The 16,689-nt window shown below is 39.8% G+C and overlaps 1 protein-coding gene across 7 annotated transcripts in view; it reads left to right on the top strand.

The window, feature by feature from the left end:
- Positions 1 to 16,283, top strand: part of KIAA1549 (KIAA1549 ortholog) — a 144,963-nt gene extending 128,680 nt beyond the window's left edge. For 2 of the 7 annotated variants that reach the window (XM_039383264.1, XM_039383265.1), the window contains 6 exons: positions 751 to 895; positions 2,546 to 2,875; positions 3,762 to 3,814; positions 7,579 to 7,724; positions 9,548 to 9,702; positions 14,700 to 15,269. In XM_039383264.1, coding sequence (XP_039239198.1) covers positions 751 to 895; positions 2,546 to 2,875; positions 3,762 to 3,814; positions 7,579 to 7,724; positions 9,548 to 9,702; positions 14,700 to 14,954 — 1,084 coding nt within the window. In that variant the 3' untranslated portion in view covers positions 14,955 to 15,269. Of the gene's footprint in view, positions 1 to 750; positions 896 to 2,545; positions 2,876 to 3,761; positions 3,815 to 7,578; positions 7,725 to 9,547; positions 9,703 to 13,571; positions 13,615 to 14,699 lie in introns of all 7 variants that reach the window. The other 5 variants (XM_039383266.1, XM_027743752.2, XM_039383268.1 and 2 more) reach the window with 4 other exon arrangements.
- Positions 16,284 to 16,689: the final 406 nt, after the last annotated feature.

Raw genomic sequence — 16,689 nt, 5'->3', positions numbered from 1 at the left:
TATAAAGGGAGAGGAAAATAAGCAAAATAAGAAAAACCTTGAACAACCTAAAAAGCATGAAGATTTTGAATGTTAAAAGCAAATTCACAAATCAATGAGATTACCCAGAGGGAATACATAAAAGATTATGAGGCACATTTGTCAACCTCACAGATCTGCCTTCCTGGCATTGTATTTTCAGAGGAAGTTTTCCCTGGCTTCTGTTTAGGGCTTATGAATACCAGCACTTTGTTTCTGGAGCACTAGTACCCTGCGACTGGTTCTGCACTGATAGAAAGTAGCTTTTCTCCAGCTGTGCGTGTTCCTCAGCTGGTTTGCCTGGTGGGGTTAAACCCAACGTGCCAAGCACAAAGCCGCCTTGGCAGTGTGTTCTGTTCTGCTACTGCAGATGTGTCATTGGTCTGGGAGACCTGGAGAGGCACTGTCAGGGGGAACTGGAGCACAGGCAACTTTGACAGATGAATATAGAAGGGAGGTGACACTAGAAAGAATTTGAGGGAGAAATGGGACATTTTGGAGAGTTGCCAAGGAAAGTGTTGTTAGGAGAGCTCAAGGAGAGAGATTTGAGGCTACCTAATGGAACTGGCATGAAAAACTGGGAAAGGAAAGAGAAACAGGGCTGAGGCAAGGATGACTTGGAGGAAATGGACAGAGGAGTTCAAGCTTGAATGGGATGAGAATAAAAATTGCAAAAAGAAATGTGATTACCTTTCTCTTTCTCTCTCTACTTTTTCTTTTCTTCCCCTTAAGTTCTCGTGCAAAACGTTCTCCCAAGCAGCGCCGGCGACATCAGATAAATGGGAGTCCGATTGATGCCGAAAAGGACAGGTTAATCACAACTGACAGTGATGGGACATACAAAAGGCCTCCAGGAGTCAATAATTCTGCATATATTGTATGTATGTCTGTGATGGCAAGAATGTTCTGGTAATCATAATGATGGTTGTGACATTGGGAGGGTTTTGGCCTTCTGACTATGGTCTATATGGCTAGTTTCAGTCACGTGTAGTTAGCATGTAAATCAAAGTGAAATAAAGATTTAATTGACAGTTTGTCACTATTAAGCAGTAAAATTCTGCCAAGTATTCCTTGATATTAGAAGCCAAGAAGCAAAGCCTTGTTTGCATTAATGCCACTGGGTTATGCACATGAAAGTGTGCTTGGCGTGTTCCATAATATCTTGAACATAGTTTCACTCTAGTCCAATTTGCTGGATGTTATATATTCATATGTTACAGAAAATTTCACCCTTTGCTCTCACAGAATGGAAGACTCAGTTCATTTTGTGAGAAATTTTCTCATCTTTAAAATGTGGGAATTAATTATTAATGAAAAAGAAACATGTCTTTGTACTACAGTAGCTTGAAACAATTCTAATGCAATGTCTTGAAAATTAATTTTGTTTCCTGTCTAAAAAAAGCAGACCCTGGAGAATACTTCTGTTCAATCATATCCATGTCACAAACTGTATTTAGGCATCTTTAACCACTTCTAAGCAGACTTCACTAAGCCTAATGCTAATATTGGAAACCCCTGGACAGTTTTCATCTTGAAAGATGGTTTAAAGATTTTAAGAATTTCACCATTAGCTGCATATGCAGTCAGGTGACTACAATGTCGATTTCTGCAGTTTCCTTCTGCCTTCAAACATGAGTGTGATGATTTTAATGTCATGCTGCAGCAGAATGAATTATCATCTGAAGCTGTTTAATTAAGACATGTCACACAGCAGGCTCAGCCCCTTTGGCATCTGTAGCGAGACAGTGCTCAGAATGCTAAGTTCCGAATAAAGTAGAGGCTTGTGCCTCTTGACAACTGATTTTGCAGTCTGTATGCAGTGGTAAGAATGAGCTTGGATAATAAGTCTGCTGCTGCAAAGCTCTTTTAATTTCCTCTTGCTGATGAACAATAAGCCCATGTGGTAAGATCCCAGGTAGTAATTATGATGCATGCCTCAGGCATTGCTGCTATGAAGCACTTACATGAATCCCATTCAGGTGATGCACCCAAGTTCAAGTTCCATGCAGGTAACCACTTAGATCCTTAACAGCTTCCTTTGTGTGTTTTTCTAGGAGGTAATAATTGTTTAATGTTATTGCTGATGTGGTCAGTTATAAGCTAAAGACTGAATTAATTTCTTGGAACTGCAAAAGCTGCAAAGAAGTCAAAGATGTAGATGGAGCTGATTGTCTTTTTCTGGGTGGAGAAGTGCGTGATTTCACTATGTGCTTGCAAACCACAAGATTTCTATAGCTGAGTAACTCCTGCACAAAGCTCTGCTGCCTTATCTGAGATCAATGTCTTTCAAATCACACTGAATGAAGTATTTGAACAGCTGGTGTTATGTATGTGCATGCATATATGCATGCAGAATTGAGAAGGGTAAGGGGCAGGTGTTGTCCAGCACCAGCACTTGTGCCATTTGTCCCATTGTGGTTCTGGCAAAGACAATGTTGCTCAGACTTAAGGCTCACAGGGGCTTGGAAGCTGGCTGTTAAATCTTCCCTTCCCTAGCTGCCCTTCACCTTCTTTCTGTTTCCTCCAGTCTGATCCAGACTTGCCTCCTGAACCTCAGACATCATCTTCAGCCGATCTGGGGAAGTTCCCTGGCTTGCCCTCCCACCCGGTGTCGCAGTACGTGCCCCCGCAGCCGTCCATTGAAGAGGCTCGGCAGACCATGCACTCGCTGCTGGATGACGCCTTTGCGCTGGTGGCTCCCAGCAGCCAAGCTGCCAATTCCACAGCTGTGGCACCGCCCGGGGTCTCTGCAGGACAGCCGGTAAACAGCACTCCTGCTCGAGCAGGGAGGGGAACCACATGCCCCCAGTGGGGATCACCTTATGGCCCAACTCAGGCAGTAAACAACCCATTTAACGTGAGTGATGCAAGTTAAAGGGCTTTTCTGGGCAGGTAGTTAGCAAGTTAGCACTGGTTGAGCCACGGTCACTGTTACTGTGCCCTTGCTGTCAGGACTTGCCACAAATGTGGGACAGTTCCCGGAACCAGGAGAATTCAGAAAGGACCATCACAAGATGTTGAATTTGCTTTTAAACTATTTGGATTCTTTCCCCATCTCAACCACAAGAAAATATAGGAGTTCTCCTTTAGGATAACTTTTCTGTTCTTCTCAGTTAGGATCTTTCACCGATCAGTCTTGCCATGTCCAAGAGTAAGACTTGATTTGTTTTAAATATATGTGGTAACTTGACAACGAAAAAAAAGAAACATTTGACCTGGGTCATGTTTGTCATCAGGGTATCCAAATGCTTTCAAGAGGTGAGGGATAGGGAAGCAGTATTTCTGTGTATGACGTTTTGCATTTAATGGAGCACTGAAACACACGGATAATCCTTTAGGTCATCTCGAGTTCTGTTGAGTCTGAGCCCTGTGGTCTCTCTGCTGCAGTCTTAAGCTGGTTGAGGTTCTAATGAGATTTCCAAATGCAAAGCTTGGTTTGCTGAAAGTTTTCAGCTAAGCAGACATTGGAGCAGCCCTTGATCTTCTGCACATGAGAGAAAGCGTTTCTGGGCAGTTTTTAAGTTAAGACTTGCATTAGAGAGTAACCTGCTGTCGCAGTGATTCCCAGATCTTCTTGTACTTCTGTGTGTGTATAACCGAGCTCTTATGGCTACCATCAAGTCACACATAGAGGCCTAGAGATCTCTGCCATTCATCTCTTAAAAGGCTGACAGTGGGCTTCCCAGGGTAAGCATTTTGATTTTAATTTGGTTTTTTTTGGTTTTTTTTCATTCTTCTGACAGAGATATATGGAATTTGGAATGACTCCGCCAACAGCACCAGGTCTCCTACCAAGGTAGCTTTTCACTGATAAAATTATAATTTATTATTGTCCTTGCAATTATTCCAGATTTCTTACTGTCACTGGCATATTATTATGCAAAGTACTGTATAAATGAGAAGTAACAAGAGTCCAGATCCAGTCTTTGTAATTTATTTATGTAGCATGAATGACATATGCGTGTGGTATGGAATGTGTTTAACAGAAATGTGTTTCTAGCCCCTTGGCTATAGAGATATCCTTCCAAATATTCAGTAAACCACTGAGTTTCAGGTTTTGGAGAGCCTGAAACTGTTACTCAGATGCATGTAATTCTCCCAATGCTCTGACTTTCATCTTGTTTCTGTATCCTCAGGGCAACACTCACTCGCAAAAGCTTTCATATGACTAACAGATTCATTCTATTTTTAACCAAGTTGAGAACAAATGACAGAGCACAGTGACCCTCATAGAAAAAGCCTGCCTGGCTATTATTATAAAATCAGGGAAAGAACAATTTTTCCATCCTCTCCTGCCCTTGCTATGGGAGAATTGTGTAAAGAGAAGAAAATGGTTGTCCAGGTGACTGCTAATTTCCCAGTTGATGTCTGTGTTTTGTCTACATGTCAAGGTGAACCTTGAGTCATGGTACCCACTGTGTTCAGACTTGTCTCACCCCCTCTAAGCCGCTGCAGCCAAGGTGGTGAAATGGTGGCCTTGTGCTGCTCTCTCATTACCTTCTTACGGCTCACCATATGAGATGAAACCCTGCTGGTATCCATGGCATTCATTAGAATTCACCTGAAGTATTCACTGCCTTGGAAACTTGATGGTAAAATGGATATGAAGAACTTTATTTGTTGTTCTGCAACCTGATTTTGAAAGGACCAAGTAGAAAAGGAGGAGTTTCCAAGCATGTTTTCTTACCTAGGTCTTGTCTGGAGGTGGCAGTTTCAGTGTGAGTGTACATGAAGTGGAACACAGTATGACATGTGGTGTATTTTTGGTAATTTAGGTTACCTTGAACATTATGGGCTTTGAGACTGCCAATACAAAGCATAACCAGTGATTTGTTATTGAGGATTTGCTCTTTGTCGACCTGTTACACATTCAGGGAAAATGTGTTAAATTAACCATGAAAGTGCTGTAGCCCATATTAGTACACCTGAGCAGGATAGTGGTTTTGCAACATATTTTCTGTTTAAAAATTTATCACCTTTTGACACAGGCACTCTGAATTTATGTAAGTCACAAATTAATTGCATCATGATTAAAAGTTTAAATACTGCCTTTGCCAGTGCAGACAGATTAAGTTAACAATCTGCAAGGTCATTGACCTTAACAGAAAGAGTTCCTTTAAATTTTCATTAAAATAGAAAGTTTCCTAAAGCTTGGTCGATAGAAAACAAGGAAAGAGTTGTCATGGTTGTGCAATGGGAGGTATTCTCAAATTCTGAAGATAATGATGAACAAATTGATAGAACCAGTTCACCAATTAGAGGAAGGAAAAATAACCTGAGGTCAGTGTGACTAGGTGGTATCAGTGTCATAGTCCATTGGCTTAAATATGCAGTGCATGGAATAATAGTTGAGTGAGCGTACTGTTCTCTTCTCTATAAGAATGCAGTCAGCATCTTTAATGGTGTAGAACCAACCTGGGGCAAAAAATTAAATGTAAAAGACCTAGGTCACATAACAGCTAGGCAAACATAAAGGCACAGTGAACAGTTTTTGCCAGAAAAAGGATAGTGCATCATGCAACAGAGATAGAGCTACTTAGCCATAGTGGATTAGTGGTGTAAAATTGATTTTTGGGATGGTATCTCCCCAGTTAATTAAATGACTGGAGATTAATTTTCTTCTTTTGAATGTGCAAAAGTCGAAAGCTGGATATAGGAAGGAGCACTAGAAAGCCTGTATGATATAGATGCAGAGCTGTATCCCGGTTTAATACTCCTCTGTTGATCTCTGACTTTAAAGAGAAGCTATATCTATCTATTATAAACAAGGTTGAGAAGAGAGGGTAAAGGGTTATTAAATGTGTACCTTTCAAGTACAAACACATCAGCAATAAAGGATATACTTCCTGTCCTCTGAAAAGTTAGCACAATAATAATACATTTGCAGTGATCTTGAAAAAATATTTTCTTTAGAAAACATCAGAAAGTTGTAGCAATTCATGAGCTTCAAAATTCCAGCTCAACACTTCAGGCATAAAAAGCCAGATGATCACATCCTTTACTGATTGCAGTGATTAACATAACAGAAGTGATATTGTTAAACATTACCTACCCATTGAAGCATTTATTTTAACTGGTTTGTAGGTGTAGTTGGAAATGGTTTCCTTTGCATCTGCTGAGTGGACAGGTGGAATTGTATGTAAGGGAGCTGGGGAAATTCTAGCACTTCCACAGCAAGACTGTTACAACTTGAAGGTCTTATACCTCCTCCATTTAGTAATACTGTATGCCAAGTACCTGGAGGTGCTTTAATAGGCTCTTATTTGGCTTTGTTAGTCAGTTTATTATTACGTCAACTTTCTTTTCTCTCTGGCTGTCATACAAAGGTGGGTAATTTTCCAAATAAAGCACAAATCAAGAATAGTTTGAGTTAGATGCAGTCACAGGATTTTCCTGTAAAACAAAGGGATGTAAAATTGAGGTCTTGAGGAATAGGATACATTGCAGTCCATAACCATAGATGGGGTTAGATGCCATTGTGGTAAAAGGCATATAAAAGTCATCCCCAGTCCTCACTTTTTGTGATTTCATGTGCCTGAGTTGGGATGTTTGTCTCACTTTGCTTCATTTATACTCACCAGTGAGAGGCTCCTGCAGAAAGCGGTTTAAGGTAATCTTTTGCTTTGGATGCCTCTTGAGAAGTGCCTCTGATCATACCTGGAGGCTGAGGCGAGCCTAGTAACCTAAGCACCTGAAATTTGGGCATCCACACTTCCACTATATTGATAGGAATTGATAACCCCTGAAAAGTCAACTACCATCAGTCCTTTAAAATACAATCTCGCCGTGGCAGGGTTAACGTATGTTAATAGGAAGCATAAGAAAAGCAGCATTTCCATCTCCCTCTCTGTCCCTGTTCAGTGAATTAATTATAGGGTTTCTTTTACAAGTGCACTTACCTTGGCACAATTAGTGAAGTTAGATTGATTACAGTTTCTGTTGTTAACTCTTTCAGTAAATATATAACAGTGACTACCAGCACCAGCCTGATTTATAGGAAGCATTAACTTTAGTATACATTACTCTTCATATGTGCTAATTACAGTTTTGAGTATTTTGATGAATCTTCAAGAGCAAAAAATTTGAAAACTTCCTGGAAAATTATCAGAATGCTTGATGAAGTAATAATTGTTTGTGAAATACACATGTAATGCACTTTGTATGGTTTTAGACCAAAACTGTGTGCCCAGAAAATCTAGAGTAGTCAGCTTTCTTGCTGAGGTAAGCAGCTACATCACTACTCTTATCCTATTTTTCTGTTTTTGAAGATCCTTTTTTCCTTAAGGGGAAAACAAGATCTCAAGATCTGTGGACTTTTTCCCTTGCTTTGAGGAGACTGCAACATGTGAAAAACACTTGTGTAAACTTCTGTTATACTATTCCTGTGCAGTTCAGATCATGGAGGAGGATTATGCTCTTCGGGTGTAAATATTTTCCTGAACATTTAAGGTTATCATGTACAGTAAAAGGCCTCGTAAAGAGCTGTTGTATGAGGTACGCCTACATTATTGTTTCTGGTTAGGGAATTCACTTATTTTAATCTTGACTCCATTTCCACAGGCAGAACTTTGGGCCAGGTTTCCTTCAACCTGCGGAGTTAATGCACCCTGAGCAGCCGCCACCTGAGGTTCCGTATTCCTCCAGAGGGATGTACTCAGAGGAAATGCCGTCAGTGGCACGGCCACGGCCCGTTGGAAGCACTGCAGGTACACTTCACTTGAGTTGAATGTGCACTAAAATAACTGATCCCTTTCTGTACCTACCCTTTTGCCAAGGTCACCATTAAGACGTCATTCTCCTCCAGCTGCTACACATGATGTGTGGTCCTTGCCTTCATTGCCCAAAAAAAAAAAATCATCACGAAATGAGGTTAACTTTACATCCACAGGACCTTGCAGAAAAAGGCAGTGCTTTGCCACCGTTTTAATATCTTACAGGCACTGGTTATCACAAAGCATATTTTCACAAAACCTCATTCTCTAAGAATGGAAAATTACTTGTTTTAGGGAGTACAGTGTGTGCTAACTTTCCACTGCCAGCTACTTCTTTTTTGCTAAACAAACCAATTGATGCATCCCAAATCAGCATGCTAAATAGCAAAATTTGTTTAATACTTTCCTACGTGTTTCTCATTTCTTTTCCTAGAATTGTATGCATAAAAGCAGGATCCTTTAGTTTGTGATTATACTATCTATTGCTGCTGTCCCATAGGAAATCACCTTCCCTGATTTGGTTGTGAGATAATTTCCATAGCACTCATCAATGCTATCATGAATAAGATGCTAACATCATATGGCAATTAAGCAGCAAACACTGATTCTAAGAATAAAAGATTGTATTGTTATGCAAATGTCACAGTTAATTTTCTCCCAGATAAATATTTTCTTCCTGGAGAATTGAAAAAGATTGGAAATACGATCATATACTCATGTCAGAAGCCTAGTTTTGATAGTTCCTCTCCCTGTAAATGTTAAAAGAATGAGAATGGTAGGAATATAGTAACTATTACAGTTTAATTATGGTTATTTTATTCACTGATTCACACTATTATCTAAATGTTCATATCTATTCTGCTTTAAAGCTTGGAGGTAATTCATATATTTAGTTTCTGTTCTTCAGCATAATTATGTGTGAATATCAAACTTGTCAAATATTGGGGGTTTTTAAGAGGAAAATATGAAAGTGATCTAACTGTCCATCACTTAAATCACACTGTTGTTTTTGTCTTTTCCTTCCTTTTTGTACATACACACAGTTTTATGTATCTCTGGGTTAAATGTGTTTCATTTCTAAGGAATAATAAAATATTATTTTAATAATTATAATAGTAAAAAAAAATTACGTTTCTCTGTGGGAAAATTCAGGAAGAAGGAAAACTGGCATGTCTCTTGAAATTAATGGTGGCGGCTATCCTTTGCATGTGTTTGAAAGCAGCAGGAGGGGAGGGAAGGGAAGGAAAAGGAGAAAGGAGGAGGTTAGCTTTCAGACTGAAAGGAGATACAGCGTGTTCTGACCTTCCCGTTAGTTAATGACAGCGTCGTTTAATATTTAACCACAAAGCAAAGCTCAAAGAACCACAGTCTTACATAGACATGTATTTTATTCTTCTGAGGGATGGAACAGAAGGCAGAGAGTTAGGGTCCTGCTAGTGTGATGCAAGTAAGGTGTGCCACAGGAGCAAATGTCTTCTCTTTGCTGCTAAGTAATTTACATGAAAGCATTGCCAGAGCTTTTAGTAAACGCTGTTTGGAAAGGGCTGGGATGTCTGAGATGCACATATCTCAACCTGATCTTTCAGTGCAGTGAAATGAAATGCATCACACTCAAATGAACTGCACAAAATGCACATAACTTTTCCTTCTTTGTTCTACACTGACAGCCTTCTTTCTGCTGATTTTTATTAATTGCACAGAAACAGAGCTTCATTTTCTTCTTGTTTCCTGCTTCCAACAAAGTTTTATGTTGTCATTTGTCTGCCCTGCAAACTTGACTGTGTATAAAGATGAAAAAAACAATATTTGCTTTTAAGGTTCTCAGATACAGCACCTCACTCAGGTGGGAATTGCTAGCAGGATCGGAGGTCAACAAGTGGAGATCCCCTCAGGCAGAGCAGGGCATGGCCAGCCGGGGGGGCCAGGGTGGCCCCAGTACCGTGGAGAGGATGAATGTGCTAGGCGAGATGCAGTGAGTACTGTGTTACACATTTGCATAGTTTCCAAAGTAGTGATATGTTTGGGTATTTTTTCCTGCATTACTGTTTGGAACTTTTTACCCCTGGAATACTTTCAGTTGCTTCTCTGACATTCTTTGCTTTGCTCTTCGAACCCTTGTTAGTTATTCCAACTTCTGCTTGCTGTTCTTTCACCTTTGCTTCTCTCTAACTGCTTTCTCTCATTTTACCCTAACCTTTTTTTTTCTCACTTGAGGCCTTCACCCATTAATTGCAGTTCATCCAGTTCTGCTTCTGAGCTCCAGCAGAGGTGGATACTGCTTTCCATTTCTTCTTTGAAATATGCCTCTGTATTTTGAGATCATTGTAAGTAGAAAACATTGAATTAAATTGTCCCAGACTACCATCCTACTTTGTATGGGTGTATTTCTTTTGTCTTCTGTATTGGTGAACAACAGCAGGAGTCAGGGCAAAAGAATAAGCTGCATAGTTGCATGTAACATTAGAGGTGTTTCTGAACAAGTTATTTTCCTAGCCTCAGTCAGCAGGATGTGGTAAATTAATATGTATTCATTTACCAGTGTTGCCTAGGCAGCCATGCTGATTCCATGTTCTTGGCGGTGGTGCTTCTAGAGGTTGACATTTCTGATTCAACCAGATATGTGAGGTTGAAGATAGTATATGGCCTTTCCAGGAGAGAGACAGTTGCCTGCTTCCAGTCCTTCTTTGGTGTACTTGCATCCTGAAGCAGACTGACCTGTGACAGCTCTATCGTAGTACTCTAGAGAGCGACAGCTTTATGCTTCTTTTGCTTCTTTGTTTAAACAATCTTTTTCTGATTTTTTCCTCGAGGGAGGAAGGCAGGTTCTCCTCCTTTTGCATGCTTAGAGCAGTGTGTGTTCACACTACTTGAATTTGCTATGCAGTACTGCATGATCTTGAAAGAGCTTTGCAGAAAGGAAGTGCAGCAGGATGGCCTTATTTTGAGATTTTGGTGGAATTGAGCTGGAGAGGAGCAGCATAAAGCTTTTGAGAACTAGGTGCACTAGAAACAAACTCTATTGGTACTATTCAAAAACTTTATCTGTCAAAGATGAAAGGTGTATTTTTTTCTAATTTAATGTGCTCTCTCTGTGCTTGAAACTGTAGTATTTCAATGCAAGATCATCACAATTTCATTTTACATAGAAAAGAGCACTTGCACGGGAGATCTTAGTGTCTCCTGTTCCATTTTCAGAGACATCTCTGGGTTACCATTCATTGACCCTTCTTAACACTTGTCTCTCTTTTCTGAAGGTGACTTTTCTAAATCTGTGGACCTGTCCCTTCTGCCTCTCAAGTGCATATTCGACTGTTACTTTCTTAATGTTTTATTACATGAATTGCAAACTTATTACTGAAAGTTCAGGTGGACCCATTATATGAGATCTTATACAAAGAGTTACCTGCACAGCTTTCAAAAATTCACGGCCCAATGCAATCTGATTTGGTTGCAGTTTGCACCTTCAGTCACAGTTTCAGGTGTGTTCAGGTCATTTCAGTCCAGGTTGACTTTCTTTTAGTTCATCTGAGGCAAATGCCTCAGCTTTGACAGAACTTTTTGCTCACTGGTTGCTGCAGTTCATATATTACTGCAATGTGAATTTTTTTTCAGTTATTAAAAAAAAAAAAGCAAAAGGAGGAGATCATGGACTAAAACTTATCTGACTCATATCATTCAGTTGTAGGAGAGCTCACCTATTTCCCACACTTTCCTTTTCCTATGAACAGTATTTTCTTTTTTTTGCAAAGGATTCTTCCCATTAAAAAAAAATGCCTTAGTCTTGTAGCTTTCTGTATTTAAATAATTACCTTCAGAGTTTGGATATTTTCACTAGGACAGAGCTCTGAATTTATCTTTCCTCCTTTTGGAAATGAGGCTTTACTTAATAACAGTCATGTTCCTTATGGTGCACTATTCAACTGATCCTTTGCAAACAGTCTTACTGTTCCCTCATTCTGAGCAAGTTTCTAAAATTAAACTCTGCATTTAGGAAGATTAGAATCTAGATCATTCTTCTCACACTCAAACCGGAGAAGGATCTGCATTTGTACCTCCCAACCCAAAGCCAGTGTGCAGGGTACCATCCATTCACCTTAATTCTCCATCTAGGAGACCTAGGCAACCAGGAGAATTACAGGATTTCCTTAGCTGACACAAAATACAATACTGAGCAAGTGCTCATTTGAGCAGCAGAACAAACAAAGCTTGGTTTCTTACAGGTGGGTGGAGTGTCTTGCATATCTCTACCTCCCTACCACCACCTGGCATCATCTCCTACCCATCTACAGTCCCTTATAGGTCTCCGTTTTCTCCCAAGTCTTCTCCAGGTTTGCAGTGTTTCCCCAAAGCTACTCTTACCCTTTCACTCTATTTTTCTACTCCAGCTGCCCACTGTAGTGTGTCTAAACAATCTGACCATTCTTAAAGCTGTCTGTCATGTACCCCAGGTGGCCCCTGTGAGATATGTGCTGCCTGACAGGTCTACATGAGCACAGCCTAACTTGACCTTTCTGCCACTCAGAAGCAGATTCAGTGATAGCACAGATCGGGTTATGTCTAATTAGCTACCTGGTTTTGTGAATTTTATATATCTGTTCATATATATATATATACACACATATGTCTGTGTATATATTTATACATCCAGTTCAGTTGAAATTGGCCAGAGTACAACAGGTACTAAATGAGGATTAATAAATTTACAATGTGATCTCATAAATCTTCATTTTTTAAGAAGGAAGATTCAGTAAATATGGCTTTGTCAATTTTTTTGTACTGCTGTTAATTATGCAAAAGTTTCTAGATAAAAATCTAAAATTTATGAATACGATATAAAACTATATATTTTTACATATATAATATACCAATGTGTATTTCTGTTAGTAAAGAAATTTAAAAGTAGAAAAAACCAGCAAACTGAAAAAACATGTCAGTGGTTTTGGTCTCCTTATTTTGCTGTTGTAGTTTAGTAGACGTTAGGTTTCTAAACCAATGTGGTATTGAAAGTTGTCAGGCCTGTTTAATTCTGATGTTATATGGGAAATCACAGAAACACATACTTTTCTTTTTCTTAGATTTTTAAGAAAACCTTGATAACCTTAACGTAAAAGACAGCCACTGAGGTCATCAGATGTTCTTTCTAACTCCTCTTCTAATACCCCTGTAACCATTCTTATGGTAGTAATGCAATGCAGTGTGAGGTAGGAGCTGAATCATGTAATGCATTTGAATGTGAAATAACAGGAATATAATTTAGGATGCTGTTAAGACTCATGTATCAGGGAATGTTTGCTTTTAATATTTTCTTATGTCATCTCTTCTCTATAAACCCACAGAGTACTTGTCAGGTTTGCCAACTCTAGGCTGCACATACGAATTAGTTTCAGGTTTCACTGCCAAATGAATAACTCTGAACAATCAAGAGACCCATTCATTTCCTTCTGATACTGAAATCACTTCTCTTTTGTAAGATATAAGACAGGATGTTACTTGGAAAACCTTTACCTGTCATTCTTCTATTAAAGACTCTTTTCTTCCTAATCTGTCTCCCCAAATTAACTGTGTAAATGATGAGTGCTGTACGTGAGCTGTGCAAGAGAGTCAAAAATCTATTATTAGTTCTACTTCATAAAAAATGGCTTAAATTCTATTCTATGATATTATGAGAGATGTTAAGGAACTTACTCCTGCCCATTTTTGTGTTCCCTGCACACTGCTGCCAAACTCGCTCTAGGTCCCCCATATCCTTCCCGGGCTCTGCTTTGTAATCCCTTCATTCCCCTCCCCCTCACTCCCAAATCCCCTACTAGCTGACCTTGCTGTCCTTTCTTCCCCCATCAGGTTGCTCTCTCTGCTACTACTTAAGGCTTATCTACAGAGAAAGGTAGTGCTCACTGAATTGTGATGACTGTGATCTGAATTTGCTGCAGGTGGCTGCTCCCCATCCCCAGTGCAGACCCTCTGAAAGGGGATTACACTGCTTTGCTCCCAATTGTGTGTTCGAGTCCTTTGTGTCCAGTGTTTTCTTCTGGCTGTCTCTCAGCCTTCAGCAGTATGAGGCAAGGGGGAACACTTGCTTCTGGGGTGTCAGCTGGAATTTAGATTTTCAAAATGTACATTGTTTGTGTCCGTACTGGGAGTTGGTGCAGTCACCCAGTGTACTGTAAATTCATGCTTTGTTTTAGCATAAGCAGATTTTCTTCCAGATAGAGGAGCCATAAACTCAGGCTTCTGTTTTGTTTCTCTCTTGTTTTTTAAAAAAAATACATGTTACTGAACAAATGCAGAATTAACCCCTTTCTACCCTGAAACAGTGATTGTCCCTAAACTGGGATAGTGTTTCTCAGATATGTAAAACAGATGTTGAGAATGAAAAATTTAATCTTTCAAATCTGAGTAATTTTCTCCTTCTGCTTCTTCTGTTGACTGTGTTTTCCTGGGCACTGGTCAGTCAGTCACAGGGTCCACAAAAAGTGTACGGTCTGAACAGGCAAGCCAGGCAGAGAAAGGGAAGGTCAAACTAGTAGCATCTGTGCTTATAAATAGTATGGAGATATGACAACCAGGAAGACAGTGATTTGCCTGTTGTCTTTTAGGAAGTTGATAGAGATGGAAGGAAAGAGAAGCCAATTCTGTTGACTTCCAGTTCTGTGGGTTTTCTCCCCACCTCCTTCCACTTCAGTTTCTAAACATACCAGAGATTGGAAAGGTGGTCAAGGCTTTTTAATGGATACTGAGAGAGATTTTGAAAATCACTGGACTTGAGGCAGTCCAACAATTTTGTGTACACTTGTTGTTTTGTGCTTCGTAAGAGGAATCACTCATTCATATAGCAGAAGAACAGTTGCAGCAGATAGAAGCATCTCCATGTTGCTTTCCCCTCTGTTCTTCGCCTTTTTGCTTTCTTGTCTTTTCTGGGATAATCATGTTTTTTCAGAAAGTACAGTAATGCTTTCTACCTTTTTCCAGACGCATATGCATGGACACCAAGAATATTCCTCCTCACCAGTATTCCAGATGCCGAGGACTTCAGCCAGACAGCCCTCAGCACCTCCTGCTCAGCTTCCACACAACAGCCTTCAGGGCCAGGGCCTTTGCTACACCACCAGTTCCACTGAGGACCTCCAGCCAGGTCACTCATCAGCCTCTCTTATCAAAGCAATTAGAGAAGAACTTCTGCGACTTTCTCAGAAACAGACAACAGTGCAGAACTTCCATAGCTGATTTAGCATTCCGTTGCAAATCTGCCAGGTATCTGCTTCCTATGGAAGCAAACACTTATTGGAAATCAGCAATGTTATTCTCTCAAAGGAAGGAACTTTTACAGCTCTGTTGACAACACTCTGGAAAAACTGAAGAAGACAGCAAAATGAGGATAGTAAGGAGAGAGAGATGGGGGACAAACAGGGAAAATCATCAGTGTCATCACAAGTAATATTAATTAATCTACTAATATTACGATGCTCCTTCTCTCTCCTTACCCTCGTTCAACCTAACATATAAATAAAACCTTAGGTCAAGAACTCAATACTCCAGCAACAAAACAAAAAAAAGACAGGAACAAACTCCAAGTATGATGGACTCCTTTTTCTAAGGAAGTAGGTGATGTTTTGAATAAACTGAGATGACATTTTGCAAGAGATTACAAGTATTCTTATCTCTCCAGTGCTTATGGGGAACTGGTTTGCATTGCTGTTCTGCAGGATTACAAACTGTATCAGCTCAAGGGTCTTGAAGGTCCAATCCAACATAAGAATCACTTTGGTTGTCAGGAACAATGGGACTGCTTAGAATAAAAGTCTTTTTTTGAGTTACTTGTATCAAACTGGAACAATAATTGTTATAGCTCTGTGGTTCCGAATGGAGCTACCCTCTGCACTCTTCCTTGTTTTCCTTCTGGTGCTGAAGCTTCAAGTGTTCCTTCATCTTCAATGTTTGCAAAGTGAAACATTGGCCTTGTATAACTAAGAAAATATCTGTAGACTCATTCAGGCTGGAAAAAGAAAACAAAGCATCCAAACAGAAAGGGCTTGGTATCTAATTTGTTTAAAAATTATTGAAAACTGGAAGAGGAATACTCAGCCACAGTTGAATTTGGGGAAATGTGTGTGTATATCTTTAAAAAATATATTTACATGCTAAATGCTCTGGCAAGACCAGTGATAAAATATTGCCACTCTGTAGTTTGCTTTGTGGACAGAAACCAATCCAGCCTGACTGGTACAGGGTCACCAGCATTACATTATAAATTGATGTCCTAAATCATTGCTGATGTTTGGATCTGAATAATTTTAGTGGAAGTCAGTGACAGTTTAGAGCATTAACATAGGCTTAGATTTGCAGTTTTGAGACAGTTTCTATATTTATACTTGTTTCCACTGTCCCTTTGGACAAAAGGTGAGCATTATCCCCATGGTAAAAATGGTACGTGCCATGGAACTGTTTGTCGCTGTTTTTTCAGAGTTTTAATTTAATATTAGCTACAAATTTACTAATATTGACCATTGCATAACTGTAACTGACATAATACATACAGAAATTTTACTTAAGTTACGATTTGTTGGAGTGTGTTCATTTTCAGATCAAACTGAACTAAAGTTAACAACCTGGCGCAGAGACAGAGTTACCCTCTGTCAGTGTTTGTGAGGATTTTTGGGAGCCGTACCCTAGAAGAATGAAAAGCAAAACTGTTATGTGCTACAGTGCAGGTATTTCAAATAATATCAGGTTATAGTCATAAAAGGTCTGAGGAACAGAGGTCTGCCAGAGAGAACATTGGGCAGTTGCTCTGGGTAGGGGCTGCGTTTGCCTCACTCACTGGGGTAGAAATGGCACTGGTAAAATACAGGTGTGTAACACTGGTGTGGTATGGTGGTCTTGGGCTGCCAAATCTGTTCCTGGTTCCAGTGCACAGTTCAGTAGCTGTGACAGGACTAACTCAGGCTGGAATGAGAACAGG

The sequence above is a fragment of the Pipra filicauda genome, unplaced genomic scaffold (genome assembly GCF_003945595.2).
Source record: "Pipra filicauda isolate LSUMZ 115617 unplaced genomic scaffold, ASM394559v2 scaffold2_size9829703_pilon, whole genome shotgun sequence".
Taxonomy (NCBI): Eukaryota; Metazoa; Chordata; class Aves; order Passeriformes; family Pipridae; genus Pipra; species Pipra filicauda.
This window is presented reverse-complemented; position numbering and strand designations above follow the sequence as displayed.